We start from the raw sequence: 17425 nt of genomic DNA, 5'->3' as shown, positions 1-17425 counted from the left end.
GCACTGGGAGCTTGTTAAACGCCGCGTCTCGTCAGGACATGTACCTTCTTTTCATGATACTGATGTGCAGATCCTCTTCCAGCTTTACAGACTGGATTTCTCCATTGCCTTTGGGATTCTCCTCCCCTGGAGAGAACACAGAGCAGGGTTCCTTTTTTGGTATCCTACTAGGTGGAAGTGGGATAGTTCTTTTCTCTGCTAGTCGTCCCCGATTCTGTGCAAGAAAGAGAAAATAACATAAAGTATTCTGAAGAATATCATTCAGCATTGTTCACATTGTACACATCAGAACTGTACGATTACAGTAAAAGAGGTCAAAAACAAAATTTAAAGGGGTTATCCAGGAAAAAAAATGTTTTTATATATCAACTGGCTCCAGAAAGTTAAACAGATTTGTAAATTACTTCTATTAAAAAATCTTAATCCTTTCAGTACTTATGAGCTGATGAAGTTGAGTTGTTCTTTTCTGTCTAAGTGCTCTCTGATGACACGTGTCTCGGGAACCGCCCATTTTAGAAGCAAATCCCCATAGCAAACCTCTTCTACTCTGTGCAGTTCCCAAGACAAGCAGATATGTCAGCAGAAAGCACTGTTGTCAGCCAGAAAACAACAACTCAACTTCAGCAGCTGATAATTATTGAAAGGATTAAGATTTTTTTAATAGAAGTAATTTACAAATCTGTTTAACTTTCTGGAGCCAGTTGATATAAAAAAAAAAAAGTTTTTTCCTGGAATACCCCTTTAATATAGGGATACGTTGGCACTTCTGTGGAATCTGCGGTGGTGCATTAGGTAGGGTAAAGCCACAGGTAGAAGAAAGATGATGCCCAGCACTCACCAGTGATGCACAGTGAAGATTTATTATGCCATAGTGTAGTACAAGGACGCGTTTCGGCGTAGGAGCCTTCCTCAGCTGTCTGCCTTTGGCAGACAGCTGAGGAAGGCTCCTACGCCGAAACGCGTCCTTGTACTACACTATAGCATAATAAATCTTCACTGTGCAAAAAAACGAAATTTAGGCATTAAAAACTACTAAAAACTAATGCAAACAAGTGCTGACATTTAAAGAGGTTCTCAGGGACTATCAAATTTGGAAACGAGAGGAGTATAGGTGCACACACTTTATTATGTATGCCAATGTTACCCAAACCTGTGACTCTCCAGCTGTTGCAAGACTACAACAGCCAGCAAGCCCTGACAGGCATGCTGGAAGTTGTAGTTTTACAACAGCTGGATAGCCCCAGGTTGGGGGCGGCTGATGTAAAGCATGCACCAGTTCAGTCCCCTGAATCCCTGGGTATGAAATACATTACAATGTGTGAGCATCAAATATTCAATAATCACAATGTACAATATGTAACAATCACATAATACATAATACACATAGGATAGATTGACCTGCACGGCTGTTTTCACACTGTATTTACATTGTCAGTTTGCCACATGTGGCAGTAAAGTGTCTGGAGCATATGTCAAATATATCCATATACCCCCATTCACCGTTGGAGGCCAAAAGAATGTCCTTCTGTCCTCCATTGGGCTGGGATATCCATTTTAATTCCGTATTGATCATAAAAGTGTAGTTTGCTGCACTAGTCCATACAGAGGCACTATGAGCGTTGGAGCCCACTCTATGCATACACAGTGGCATCCGTCAGGAAATCCTTCCAACGTATACCAACGGCACCTCTATTACCATAGAAAACCCCTCAAAGTAATTTCAGGTTGAAGAAACTTAGTGTGGTGTCCCAGTACAGGATGGTGTGTCCCCGTACATTTCTCCTACCCTGTCAGGCAGAGTCCCTCCATGTCCCCAGGGGCCCCCTTACAGGGTAACCCTTATTGTATATATGTTTGTATTACTAGTGTACTGTTGCTTTAAACATTATACCACGTGCTTGTTACCCAGGGGGCAATAGTGACCATGTGACCCCCCCAAGTGACCTATGGGATCCTTGCTAAGCTCCTCTATAAAACCAATCTCGCTCTTGGAGCTCTTAGCTCTTGTTCCTGAGGTCCAGTCTTTGCCAAGAACTCTATAATGTACCTGGACTGTAGAGCGGTACAATGGACCTATGTGTATATATATCTCCTGTTGTAGTAATATATTTTCGCTTACTATTTGGCACAAGTCAACACTTGTTCTAATGTGCTATAATTGTCGTAATGTAATAAAATGCATATAACTTGCCTGTACATCAAGGTCAAAGTGTACAGTGTTTTTGTGTCTGGCGATTTTTAAGGGAGGTATCCTGACCCAGTCAGGAGGGACGTCACTACTACCTCCTCGCCAGGGCAATTTTATAAAGATTAAAATATCACATAAAGTCCTGTGCTACACAGTCCACTGACACCACGTTAAGTCATGCACATATGTCTATAATCACATTAGGGCTGTAGCATTTACCATAGTACCAGTCAACAAAATGTTTATAATGTTTAATGTCTAATATTTTCTTGTGTCCACGTGCCCAGGATACTTTGCTGGCCAGAAGGTATTCCTGCTAACCCACTGCGCACGTACAAAAATAAGGTAACAAATGTCTAATGTTGTCTAGCAATGCATAGAGTTCTGGGGAGAAGTGTGTCCACTGAGGGACCCCAGTAGCCAAGGCATTGGGTAAAAAACCTCCGGCAGCCTAATCCGTTCGAGTTGTGTCTATTGTCATGTATAATGTATTAGAGTCATACCCTTAAAACAGTTATAAGGTTAACAAGTCTTCATAAAGTTCAGAGCGTGTATGGACATTTTATGCTACAAGGACTCTTTATATGCATCCAATTACTAATTTCAGACCTGGACATGGACGTTGTTTGAAATGCCCCAGGAAATGTCGGTGGCCCCTGTGGTCATTCCAGTCCTTCGCCCTCCAGGACTGGGCGTCAAGGGCAACTTTATTAAAGAGGGGAAGTTTGTGGTGGCCCAGTATGCGATGGTGTGTCCCCGTACATTTCTCCTGCCCTGTAAGGCATAGTCCCTCCATGTCCCCAGGGCCCCCCTTATAGTATTACTCCTATTGTAGATATGTTTGTATTACTAGTGTACTGTTGCATTAAATATTATACCATGTGCTTGTTACCCGGGAGGCACTAGTGACCAGGTGGCCCCCCCCCACCTGCTAATCCTTGCTAATCTCCCCTATAAAACCAGGGGAGGGGCTGCAATTTCGCTTTTCTTTCTTGTTCCTAAGGTCCAGGTCAGTCAAGACATCTCAGAGTGTGTTCAGAGCATTGGAGGCCTCAAGCCTAAAGTCTGCAGCCATAAAGTCAGCTCAAGTAAGCTCAAAGTCATCTTCATGTCAATTGTCAATTTAGTCAAGTCAAGTCACCATGGCCTGCACTAAAGTGTCTCTACATACTGCAAGTCCCAGCAAGCCTGCGAGGTCCCCCTGTGTCACTGGTCACCTCCTTGGGATATTGGCTGTATTGCATAGACTGTATCACCTGTCTACCCTCAGTAAAGCTACCGTTGTCCGTAACTTAGCATCTGTGTCTTCACTGCCCCCGTGCCTAGCCCAGGACAAGCGGTATTACCTTCGGGTGGTTAAGGCTAAACCACACCCTGGTGTCACGACAAGAAGGGGTTAATACCATCTGTCCCCAGGGTTACAACATCTGCCCTGCATTGCACCCTGCTATACCATATTAGCATGTGGGGTGGTGAGTAATGCAGCCAATATCTATATATATTTTTATGATTTGTAGACTGCTTTACCCAACTTCTTTGAGTAGGTTGAAATCTTTCCGCCATTCCTACTGTAAAAGGGACAGCTCTTGTTGCCATTGTATTCTGGGGAAACTCTGAGCGGGTTCCATGGCACCCTGGTTGGCAAACACTGACACAAAGTGACACATATGCGCTCTTGTGCTTTGTAAATAAATGATGTTTCCCTATAACCAAGGCACCAATACAATGTATACATTTGGATACATAAGAATACTAGGAACTGCATATAAATATTAAATATGTGCATTTATAGCAGACAGCAGACTGGAAGGTCTCAGGACAAGCCTGGAGGACTCCTGGAGTCAATGGTAAAGCCGGCAATATTGTGAGAAATTTTCAATTTTCCTGTAATAACCTAAGAAAAAGCTAAAAAAAAAGGATTTGTAGTCTGTATACAGGAGATAGGTCTGCAAACATTACCGGAATGGAAGCCGTACTCCACCAAGGTGTCACAAGAGGGACCTGGCCACAAACACTAGGCCTATTATAACTTATCTTAAAGTGAACAAGCAACAACTTTTCTCTAACAAGTATCCAAAGAGAGAATTTATAAGAAAAAAAATCCTTTTTTTTCTTTGAGATTATACCAATTTGCAACAGCAGTAACTACAACCTTCTTCACACCCACTGACCTTCACCGCATAATGCAAATTGGCATGTTGTAAGCAAATGGTAGCCAAAGAATTAAGAACCGGTACATCCTGCCAGACGGAGGAAAAAATAAGAAATAAAAAAAATAAGTCTACGTGGAGAGGACACAGGACGGGATTCATTGTGATTGAATGTGCGTCAGAGAGAAAAGATAGCGACTGGATCATAAAAACTCTTTATGGCCATTAAGGTGCATGGGGGCAGTTAGCAGTAGTCAGAGAACATCTAGGGACTCGTGATTAATAACAAGAAAGGATATGCAGGCATTTAACTGCGACACCGGGAGGGAAGGTGACTATCGGCACAAGAAGAGACACTATTTCCCAGCTGTCACCGCTCCTGTCTGACCTTTCACTCCCCCAAAGAGTTCTGTAGATATTACAGTCTTCTTCAAAGTCTTTTGATGATTTCCATAAAACAGAACCCAAGTAGACATGCGGATACGGCAAACCCAATATGTAGAGGAACTTTCCCTCTCTATACATTTTATGTAACCAATACATTTCAGCTCTTTTGCACAAGAACAGGAGCCTCCAATTTGGTGCTGTGGCCTTTGCCTAGTCTTTGTATTCAGACTGGCCGTCTGTAAGACCGCGTGCACAATGGATGGATCCTGTGCTGTTCTCCACTCCTTTGTTAGGCATGTGGATGGGTATTACAAATCTTATCTGCATGGTGCAGAATTTTTAAATGCATGGGTTTCAAGTCTGCAGTAAATACGCATCAAAATCTTCATAATAACAAAAGTGGCTTTGGCTGTAGATTCACAGCAGATTTTGCACTCTGGAAAAATGTATTCTCTGCGTTATGTCCAGTGCCAAACTAAGGGGTCGCTGCATGGCACAGGAATTACCTCTCTGGTATACGCCCTCTTAGGCCCTGCAAATGGCATAACACAACAAGACCGATTTACTAAAACTACTGCTTAAATATTGTATATCAGAATGGCTCGTGCTATTTAATAAACTTAGTGCATCTCTTCCTACTTTTGTCTACCTTTAGGCCACCAAGATGGCTTAAATTATGCCAATTTGTTTGGAAAACAATGTTGCATCTCAGTCACACCAGTCATCGAGGGAGGCGCCAAAGTATCTAAAAACTGTCCACAGCACATAATAAAAGTTTTTGGACACGATTTGAGCCAGAACCCAGGTGCATATGTATTAGTTTTGCTTGGAGTTAATGCATATTCACTATTATTTAAATAGCCAAAGTTGGGACATTCAAGCCCCGCACCAAAACACTCACAAACACCTCCAAAATGACAACTTTTGGATTAGGTTTGCATTAACCCTACCCCTTTTAGGTTCAGTTTGAGGGGTTGTCCCGCCAAAATCATGACTGTTGGAAGTGTCCTCATCTTGGCACTTACTGTCTAAATACTAGGATGTATTGAGCCAACTCTACAATTCTGGAGTGGTGGAAGAAACCAGGGTACCAGGGGGATATCCAAAAAACACACCCAAACAGCATTCATACTATATGACAATGATACCCAATGATAATTAACAGTACTAACTACTAAACCACTGTGTGCTTATTATATTGCTGGACCCTTTGGGTGTAATACACATCTAACCTGTAATCTGTAGAGATCCTTCCATTCAGCTGGCTAATCCATAAGACGTCATGTGAAAAGGGGGGGAGTCTGGCTATGCCCTAAGTTTCCCATGGGAGGAAATGCCTTCCTTTGAGTAGTGCTGTGTATGTGTACAATCTGTATGTCATTTTAATGTATTTCTCAATGCTCTGGCCCATACATATCATCATCACATCTGATCAGCACTTATTTTCAGTGATGGTGAATTGATCCTTCTGATTTGCTGAATTAGCAGTCAATAGAACACAAATGGCCAAATTGATTTGTTAAATGTTTGCCTCAATTTGGCAAGAGCGAATGATAGAGGGCATTTTACCGGACAATATGTCGTGAACCCAACAGACCCCCACTGGGGCCCGCCGGCGCTGTTTTGACCTGTATTTTTGACAGAACAAGCAAAGGTATGTAAGGGTGGATCCAATCATAGGTTAAAATTTACCGAAAGCCTCATGTAATAAATGTCTTCATCCATTCACCCATTGAGTGCACGATTACAAGAAAATATTGTCACTATTTTTGACAGCTTCGATACATTAGGCCCATGTGTATATATTTTATGTAGAGTTGTTATATGCCATGCAATCGTTCATCGTATGATGTATATTACATGCACACACGGTACACACACACTTATTATGAAGGCCCTCAGCTTCTACCTCCCTGGGTTGCAAGAGGAGGTCAGAACAGCTGCATCCCCAGCTGTGACATCTGGAGATGGGCTGCAATGGAAAGGTTCCCCAGTCAGGGCTCGTCAGGCTTTAATTGATCCCAGCGCTGCGCGTCCCTCATCGGCGGCAAGCTGTGAAGAGCGTGCGGAAGCGGAGAAAGGAAAAATAACAAGCAAAGCGCTGCTCCTATGTTAACTCCTGCTACGCTGGAGACGCCTGACTGATGAGAGAGTGCTCTACCACTGGGTTCAATGTGAGAGAACAGCATAGCGGGTCATTTTTGGCTTTAAATGAACAAATGAACCAATTGGTCCTAGGAAGTCAATGCAGAGGTATCAAGATAAACCAAACATTGATCCAACATGTTGAATGATCTATTTGAGGCGTGTGTATCTAGTGCAAAGTGCATGAGGGTCTGGGAACATGAAGATGGCACACCACTAGTGCTGCAGGATTTGGGGAAAATGTGCGATTGCGATAATACAGGTAAATATTGCCATTTTGATACGCCATTTATAACAAATGGTAAAGTCCCCGATTTCACGTTCATCCCTCATTTCACATCCCCCATTTCATGTGAATCCCCCCATGTCACATCTCCACCATTTCATGTCCACACCCCCATATCACATCTTCTCCATTAATGTTGTGCTGAGGTGCAGGAGAAACTTAATAAAACCTAAAGCTTACCCAGCCCCAGTCCCCCGTCTCTGCCGCAGATCCCGTTCTCCTCCATGCAGTCTGGTGGCTTATGGGACTTACAGGACCCTCCTGCTCATGACACCGCACGATTGGCTGAGCGGTTAAGGTCCTGCAACCAGCTACTTGTCGGGAGCACAGAGAAGACGCCGGGACCGCCAGGAGAAGAACGGGATCTGCGACAGACCTATAAAGACCGAGGCTAGGTGAACACCATGTCCCCATTATTACTTAAAACAGTGTATCCCAACCAAGGTGCCAACAGCTGTTGTAAAACTACAAATCCTAGCACAAACGGACAGCTTTTGACTTTCCGACCATGCTGAGAGTTGTAGTTTTGCAACAGCTGGAGGCACCCTGATTAGGAAACACTGACTTAGCATTTGAATTTTGGCAGCGGCCCAGGCCCAGACCCTGCATGCGTGCGTCATAAGGTAATCACATATTTTCCCAGGGGGGGGGGCATATTGATACATCACAATTCCTAAAAATCGCAATGCCATTGCAATATATTGTGCAGCCCTACACAGCACCATAGGTCAAAGTACTTTGACAGCATTTATGAATATTTCTATTTGTTATCAAATATCCAATATTGCCAGACTAATGTTGTTATACAAACACAAAAATAAGTCACAATGGAGTTAGTAATGAACGTTTCGGTCTTAAAAGACCTTTTCTGTGTCTTCCAGCAGAGGTAAAGAAGGATTAGAGCCGCATGTATTATATTGGTGCCTGGGAGGAATTTCATCATGGACGGCCATGGAAGGTCATTAGTTAAACAATAAAAAAAAAAAAGTGTGCGGAACGGCTAGGCACAACGGAGCCGCTATTGTCCTATAATGAAAGTGAATGAAAAGAGCACCGTGCTGTCAGTCTACCCTCCGCCTAGCCGCGCCGCCGCTTTCTATTTTATTTCTATTTTCAGTCATTCATGAGATCCATCATGATTATGTGCTAATTGCAATGTCTCATTAAGCCCGGCGTCCACGCTTCCCGCGCGTTATAAGATTGAGGGAGTCATTATAGCGTCACGTCGCTTACTGGAATAATTTAATAGTAATATGCTGACCCGGAACAATATATGCATAATTAAAGGAAAACTCCATCCAAGAAGCCTCTCAGGCCTAATCCTACCCCTCGACAAAGAATCTGCCAGATGCAAAGTGTTAGAAAAAGCAGAAGGGTTATTTCTTCATAAATATTTTTCATAGCTATCTTATAAAAAGGTTATCCACCATAAGGGGATTTCAGTTCTTACCTGCCATTCCAGACAGTAATGGACATGCTTAGGAAGGATCCATGTTTGTCTTGGGGCTAAGTGGCTGTGTTGTGAGTCCACCATAATGCTGTGGCTTTTCTTTTGCGAAATTGCTATTTCCTGTTGGAGTTTCCTACCTCCAACTACAAGTCCCAGAATCTCTTGTTTGTAAGTGTGAGGTCACTTTTCTCCTTCCCACAAACTGGTAACCCTACCCATTAAAGCAGTGGTTCTCAACCTTTTGTGGTTGAGTACCCCTTGACAGCGCATTCCCAAAAAAATTGTACCTCCATATTAGAGACATTTTGTAATGATTATAGTATAATGCATATGCTTTCCTTTTCTCTATAACAGGCCCCCTGTTCCTCTCCCTATCTCCCCAGTCCCCTGATTTACAGGTGACATCTTCTCTAACCGGAGTTGTTTACTTTCCTTCACTATCTGGCCTAGATCTCCATTAAGATTTCTCCCATACAAGACTTCTCCACAGAACCAGCCAAACAAACATTTTACACATTTTACCCACCTATTTACAAACTCCCCATGTTTATTGTCACACACAGTAATAGTACCCACGTTGCACCCCCATAAAGTTGTTAGGCCCCCAAATATAGCTGTAGGCCCCCAAACTGCCCCCATATATAGTTGCAGGCCGCCATACTGTCCCGCTTTGGTGCTCCATTACTCTTCTGGTCTAGGGACCTATTACTATGGCTCATAGCAGTAGGTCCCCTCTCTGCAGGGGCAGTGGAGCAACAAAGCTGATGGTAGTTACTGTCCACAGCAGCCCAGTGCCCGCGATTCCCCTTTGCTGCCCTCCTGCTCTGCACCTCGGTGCAGTGACGTCAGCCTACCATTTCTTTCAAAGTGGTCCAGACCAGTAACCAGTGGCTGTGGCTGCCATTACTGATTTTTTTTCAAGTACCCCCTGGAGAACTGCTAAGTATCACTGGGGGTACATGTACCCCAGGTTGAGAACCACTGCATTAAAGCACACCTGGAATAATTCCCTGCAGCCCTGTGGAGAATGACTAGTGATGTAATGTCTTGGGCCGCACTGCAACCTGGGAAAACCTGAGACACTCATTTTGTATGCTGTTAAAAAAAAAAACGCAGGGCAAAGATCACATAAGAATTGAAAGACCATTCATCAAACACAGGTACAGACACTATATTATGAACTGCACTACAGCCCCTGCAGCATAGTCGAATATAAAAAATTTGGTTGGTTTAAGAAATTTTGGTTTTGGACGAGGTATCGAAACAAAGAAGTCACCGCCATCCCCAAAAGCAAAAAGGTAAACTTTCCCCATTTGATACGCTGCACCTCGGAGCCACAGAGACTATAAAATAGTATTTGAATGGAGTTTTTTTTTAACCTTTTTCAAGTCTGCTATGACCGGTGTGGAGCTGTGAAAATCATATGAGAGGTCCCCTGCATTTACTTAGGAAATGCTGCCCTGGGGTGAGATTAAACGAAAAACCCTGTGCGACCCACTACTGGGAGACCAGAGCCCATAACCTTTTCCATATGTGACGGAAATCCTGCCATCCAGACTGTGATCCCTGCGCCACCCCCTGTACCATAAACCACCCCGTGCTTACTCTCACAGATAATAAATAATGGTTTCCTCCTTGTAAAAGCTACTGCTAAGAATTTTCATGAGACATTAAAAAACAAGGAGATATTAGTTTTTACTGTGTGGTATTCTGATACGAGATAGAAATAAATATCTGGGCGCATTGGCCGCCCTTGATAACGGAGTGTAATGGACTTCCTAGTCCCAACCAGACCAGAGATTTCTCTTAGCTGGTAGCAAACTATCCTTTTAGAGAGATACGGGAGATGGCAGCTACCCACTTTTTCATATATGATACTTGTTGTCCAAAGGATTTATTAGTTCACGTTAAAAAATCTCCACACATCAGTTCCTTATAATTTGTAGACAGTGCTTGTCATTATGCAAGGTGATGGACCAAAGTTTACGAGAAGACCCTCAAGTAATAGACTACGAGCGACTGACATCTCTAAAGCATGACGTATGCATTAACATCTGGGAAATAATGCCAAAAACCTGTGCACTTTATGTGCTGCTCACTTCAAAAAGGAGCAAACCCAACTGTGTAACAAATAACACTACCGTCTACCTATAGGCCAGGGTGCTAGGCCAGATAAAATGGCCTCATATCAAAACCTGTGGGTAAAATAGCTGCCTAGACAAAAACATGGAACATAACTTTCCAATTTGTTGGATCCTCCATTTTTTGGCAACTTTTGTCCAACATGAGTAATGTGAGAATAGGAACACACACCAAGGTGGCTTGTTACTTCTCATAGACAATAAAGTCAGAGATAGTGGCCCACCTTCACACAGCGGATGGTAGTTCTGTCATATCTGACAAGGAAAGTGGACAATGCCGCATTATTTTTGCCTCTAATGTTATGGAAACAATAAAGGCAATCTGATGAAATTTTATGTCATGGGGGACGTCAGACATCACTGGGAATTGTCATTCAACAGACATGGGGCACTGCCATGGCCTAAACTTTCCTATTTTATGAACCAACCTTTTAAGCCGCACAGTATCATATGCATTGGAAAAAGAATCAAGATATGACATCCAATAACTCACCCCGATCCAGTCTACACTTACCATACTCATAAAAGATGATTAGGTTAGCTTGACAGGACCGATCCCTCATAAACCTATGCTTATATGGAGTTATACACTTATTTTTACCCAGATACTCCAGTATGGCATCTCTTGAAAAACCTTCAAACCTTTTACCCAAAACAGAGGTTAAACTTACAAGTCTATAGTTTCCAGGATCACTAACTGAGCCCTTGAAGAAAAGTGTCAAAACCATGGTGGCTAATAAAGCTAAAGACATTTGGTACTACATAAGACGATTTCTAATAATTCCTGAAGAACTAGAGAGGTGGCTAGCAAATTGCTGGTATTTCGGGGTCAACAACTAAGTTGTGATCACTCTCCTCTCCATGCCTTGGACATGCCCTCTAAGCTGGGTAGCATTGGGAATTCCAGCACCATACCACCATAGCTGCCGACATTTACAATTAGATATACCAGCATCTTTGATCACTCCTGGAGGCTACAGTAAAATTTTATTTTGTGAATTTCTAAATTAAACATAACCTTCAATTTTTAAAGCAAACAATGCACGCAAGGCAGCATTTTGACCTTGACATGGGACATATTTCCATTGCCAAGCGCCCAGTGTGAAGACAAATACATTTTTAAATGCAATCCTGATTAATTTCAGTCATGTTTATAAAACTGGCGCTATCGGCAATGGTCAAAAAGCTATCGAGAAAGGTACACATCACCTTTAAAAGGTACACAGAGAGACGCCGGCGAACAACAAACCATTACGAACCATGGAAGGAGCGCTACAGCAGCGCTCAAAGCAGCATCTATGCAGTTAATGTAATATACCAGGAATCCTTGTGGCAGGAATATCTCTGCTATAAATTTAAAGGCATTAAACAGCTTATCCGAATCACTGTACATCACAAGAGTGACGGTAATGACTCCGGAACATGCTGATTTAACACTATTTATTTACAGGGCAAGTAGCAGCATTCGTAATGGTTCTTCCGTCAATGTACAAACCTCAGGATCCCAGGGCTTTTAGGAAAGCAACTTTACAACCTGTACAAATCGGTACACCCTGCTAATACCTGTAGAAGAGGCCTCAATAACAGGTCAAGTATACATTTACTTCCTTAGACTTCTCTTTAAAGGGCTACTCCCGTGGAGTTTATTATTTTTTTTTATCAACTGGTGCCAGAAAGTTAAACACATTTGTAAAATACTTCTTTTAAAAAATGTCAATCCTTCCAGTACTTATTAGCTGCTGAATACTACAGAGGAAATGGTTTTCTTTCTGGAACACAGAGCTCTCTGCTGACATCATGACCACAGTGCTCTCTGCTGACATCTCTTGTCCATTTTAGGAACTGTCCAGAGCAGCATATGTTTTCTATGGGGATTTTCTCCAACTCTGGACAGTTCTTAAAATGGACAGAGATGTCAGCAGAGACCACTGTGCTCATCATGTCAGCAGAGAGCTCTGTGTTCCAAAAAGAAAACCATTTCCTCTGTAGTATTCAGCGGCGAATAAGTACTGGAAGGATTAAGATTTTTTAATAGACATAATTTACAAAACTATTTATCTTTCTGGCACCAGTTGATTTAAAAAAAAAAAAAAAAAGTTTTCCCCGGGAGTACCCCTTTAAAGGGTTGTATTCGCATCTTAGAAATTTATGACAGATCCATAGGACCCGACGCAAGTGCTGGAGGCAAGAACTGGTACTAGATGTGGGACCTACATATATCCTGTAGATACAATATCAATGTCTAATAATTTAGGGTCAATTTACCTGAATGGGATTGTTTCTGCAACAAGCACATGGCATTCTGCAAGCGTCATTCAGGCAGTCACAGAAACTTCTGCGGCAGTTCTGCCACGTGGGGATTCATCCTTAGGGTACGTTCACACGTACAGGATCCTGGGCAGATTTGATGCGCAGGATTTGTAACTGCAGATTAGAAGCTGTGCTCAGTCATTTAGTTTACATTGAAATCTGCAGCATCAAATCTGTGTATCAAATCCTGCGCAACAAATCTGCGAAGGTGTGAACCCTTAGGGCAGTGGTGTCCAACCTGCGGACCTCCAGATGTTGCAAAACTACAACTCCCAGCATGCCCGGACAGCCAAAGGCTGTCCGGGCATGCTGGGAGTTGTAGTTTTGCAACATCTGGAGTTCCGCAGGTTGGACACCACTGCCTTAGGGAACGTTCACACATGCAGATTTTGCTACCCATTGACTCTGCAGCAAATCGGCAATAGTGGAAGATTTGCATATTTGCTGTGGACCCTAAGTCAATAGGTAGCAAAATCAGCTGCGGAAAATCTGCAGCAACCTGGGAACGTACTCTTAAATATGCCAAAACCTGAAAAAAATTAAACAAACAACATGCTTGTCCACAGACTGATATTACCATGCAGCCATTTTTTTTTTGTGAATGTGGACTGCAATACCCCACATACCCCACAGACCAGGGTGGTGATGTTTCAGGAAGCATAAGACTTCTTAAAAGTTCAAACAGTTCTTGGTTACATTTGTTTTTTTTTCAGAGATCTGAACAACCCATAAGCCAGGACTGACACTCAGCTTTCCCAGATTCCTGAAGTGCACATTTGTCTTGTTATACAGAGACCTACTCCTAGTTTCCAAACCACTATGGGGGAGATTTATCAAAAACCTGTGCAGAGGAAAAGTTGCTGAGTTGCCCATAGCAACCAATCAGATCGCTACTTTCATTTCTCAGAGGCCTTTTCAAAAATGAAAGAAGCCATCTGATTGGTTGCTATGGGCAACTCAGCAACTTTTCCTCTGCACAGGTTTTGATAAATCTCCCCCCATATCCTCAAATAACCCTAATATAAAAGTGGATCCATACTTGTATTTACAGCTACCCAAGATCAAAGCATAAAATAGGCCAACCTAAACAGTATTACACAATCCTGTAAACACAAGTGGTTGGCCGCGCCATTTATAGCTGCCGTGTTAGGTTATGAAATGTCATCATTTGGTTTCGGATGTTGCTGCCACCCTCCCACGTTCTTGCCCTTTTCCCTATCTCCTGTAGAAGGATCGAAGCCTTGCCTGACACACCTGGGGGATTTTTCCTGCAAATTACATTATTTTATTTGGTCAATTCGAAGACAAATTGATTTTCTTGGCCAAATAATGAACATTTATGGTTATTTTCCCAGCGGGCCGCTTTGTTTTTTTTTTTATACAACAGAAGTCAGTCAGAGACATCCTGACCTTATTATTTGTTCTCTTTCCTAGGGCCTGACAATGGGTGGGTGTAATCTGAAGGCGCAAAACCACAAACCAAAGGATAAGATAAAAATATATTTCTATCCAATGGTAGAAAAAAAAAATATATATATATATATATATACAAACATTCTGAATGTTAGTTGGCAGAGGTATAAATTGGATGTTTGTTACAGGTAAATAAATGCATATATATATATATATATATATATATATATATATATATATATAGTAACATTTTCCTGTAATAAGACCATCAATATCGTTGTTTTCTTGAATAGCTGTTATGTAACTGTTCCAGATATTACAAAGTGAGGAAAAATGTGTCTTCTTCTTCAAAAAGCAGTGCCCCTCTTATCCATGGGTTGGGTCTGGTATTGCAGATCAGCCCCTTTCCAGTTAATGTGAACAGGACAAAATGTAAGACTAGTTTTGGAAGGAACCATAGGGGTAACGTTTCTCCTTAAAGGGGTGCTCCAGTGATAACCTTTTATCTTTTAAATCAACTGGCTCCGGAAAGTGAAACAGATTTGTAAATGACTTTTATTAAAAAATCTTAATCCTTCCAGTACTTATTAGCTGCTGAATACTACAGAGGAAATTATTTTCTTTTTGGAATGCTCTCTGATGACATCACGAGCACAGTGCTCTCTGCTGACATTATTATAATAATAATAATAATGTCTTTATTTATTTATGTATTGTTGTCCTTAGTGGGATTTGAACTCAAGGCCCCAGCGCTGCAAGGCAGCAGTGCTAACCACTAAGCCACCATGCTGCCCTTAGCATACATCTGCTATGCACGGTTGCTAAAATGGACAGAGATGTCAGCAGAGAGCACTGTGCTCGTGATGTCATCAGTGTTCCAAAAATAAAGGAATTTCCTCTGTAGCATTCAGCAGCTAATAAGTACTGGAAGGATTAAGATTTTTTAATAGAAGTAATTTACAAATATGTTTAACTTTCTGGCACCAGTCGATTTAAAAGAAAAAAGGTTTTCACCGGAGTACCCCTTTAAAGGGGTATTCCAGGAAAAAAAATTTTTTTTAATATCAACTAGCTCCAGAAAGTTAAACAGATTTGTAAATTACTTCTATTAAAAAATCTCAATCCTTTTAATAATTATCAGCTGCTGAAGTTGAGTTGTTGCTTTCTGTCTGGCAACAGTGCTCTCTGCTGACATCTCTGCTTGTCTCGGGAACTGCACAGAGTAGAAGAGGTTTGCTATGGGGATTTGCTTCTAAACTGGGTGGTTCCCGAGACACGTGTCATATCAGAGAGCACTTAGACAGAAAAGAACAACTCAACTTCAGCAGCTCATTAGTACTGAAAGGATTAAGATCTTTTTAATAGAAGTAATTTACAAATCTGTTTAACTTTCCGGAGCCAGTTGATTTATAAAAAAAAGTTTTTCCCTGGATAACCCCTTTAAAGGGGTACTCCACTGCCCCAGTGCCCGGAACGTTTAGTTCCGAACGGTGAGTGCGGGGGTCGGGACGTCACGGCCACGCCCCTCATGATGTCACACCCCCTCAATGCAAGTCTATGGGAGGGGGCGTGACGTCCGTCACGCCCCCTCCCATAGACTTGCATTGAGGGGGCGTGGTGTGACGTCACGACCCCCTCAGCCCGTACCCAGCATTCGGAACTAAATTTTCCAGACAGTGGGGCACCAGAGAGTACGCTCCCTTCCATCCAATAGGTGGCACCAGAGAGTACGCTCCCTTCCTTCAGGAGGAGGACTACTTTGCATTTAGCAGAAACCAGTTTTTCTCACCTTATACAAGCCATGTAACTCTCCTAATTATTTTCCTCTACGGCCATTTACATTGGACAATTATTGTTAAGAACATTCATTGCTGCATGAACAATAATCTCTGAGTGTAACTGGGTCTCCATGTAAATGCCGCCTGACTCACAGCTATACCTTGAAAGATGGTTCTGAGTCATGGTCTACATACAGTCCTTCACCACATAAAATGGGATTTTCTGTTCCGGAGGGGAGAAAAATGTCATCGACATAAGACAACTGCAATAGGTTTCCTTACTCAGAATGTCACGTCCTTTTGACAATGTAAACAGAAGCACTAAACATAGTGCAACTTCAACTGCAACCGCTAGTTTATATGCTGAGAGTTGTAGTTTAGCAACAGCTGGAGGTCCACTAATTGGAGACCACGGTTGAAGCTTACAAGAGTGAAATGACAAGTGGCAGATTTGCAGCAAGAAATTAGTCAAATACATGTCAATGGGGGTTGTTTCTGCAGCCCGTGCATGGGTTTCTGCAAGACATTTCTGCAACTTTTTTACTATTTGTGCAACAAATAGCTATTTTCTATGTGCATGGACAACTTTGACTAGGCCACCTGAAAATGCAGAATAATGGCCCTCATTTACTATTGCAAACCCGACATGTTTTGTCGGGTTGTGCGCCAGATTCTGTCGGATTGCGCCAGAAAGTCTGTCTGCGCCAGATTTTGCGCCAAAATTGAGAAAACCCCGACTAACTCTTCATTTTGCTAAGAAAACCCAAAAAGGGGGCGTGGTCGCTGGGAAAAAGGGGTGTGGTCTCCGAAAAGCGGCGTGTTCCCGACATTTTCACAATAATCCCAACATATTTACTAAGGTGTCCACATAAAATGTGGTGGATTTGAGCTGAGGAAAACCAGACATATAAGAGCATGTGTAAAAAAAGCAAAGTGTAGGGAAAGTGGGAAATGTAGGGAAACCTTAGTAAATACCGTGGAAAATAAATTGTAGGGAATTAAAACCCACAAAGAAACCTACACAACACTCTTAGTAAATGAGGGCCAATGTCTAACCCATAGGTCTTACTATACCTCCCATTTTTCCAGTGGTCCCATGTGACAATCCCAGGAATAAGGGGTGGGCCACCTTCTAAAAACCCTACTACAAAACCCTGTTTTTGGTGTGCCCATAAAA

The 17425-nt window shown here is 42.3% G+C and overlaps 1 protein-coding gene across 5 annotated transcripts in view; it reads right to left on the bottom strand.

Moving 5' to 3' along the window:
• SAMD11 (sterile alpha motif domain containing 11) overlaps positions 1 to 17425 on the bottom strand; it is a 175729-nt gene that overhangs the window by 119154 nt on the left and 39150 nt on the right. For all 5 annotated transcript variants that reach the window (XM_056542507.1, XM_056542505.1, XM_056542506.1 and 2 more), the window contains one exon: positions 45 to 214. In XM_056542507.1, coding sequence (XP_056398482.1) covers positions 45 to 214 — 170 coding nt within the window. The remainder of the gene's footprint in view (positions 1 to 44; positions 215 to 17425) is intronic.

This window comes from Hyla sarda, chromosome 10 (genome assembly GCF_029499605.1).
Source record: "Hyla sarda isolate aHylSar1 chromosome 10, aHylSar1.hap1, whole genome shotgun sequence".
NCBI lineage: Eukaryota > Metazoa > Chordata > Amphibia > Anura > Hylidae > Hyla > Hyla sarda.
The sequence above is the reverse complement of the archived record's forward strand: the minus strand, read 5'-3'. Positions and strand labels throughout refer to the sequence as shown.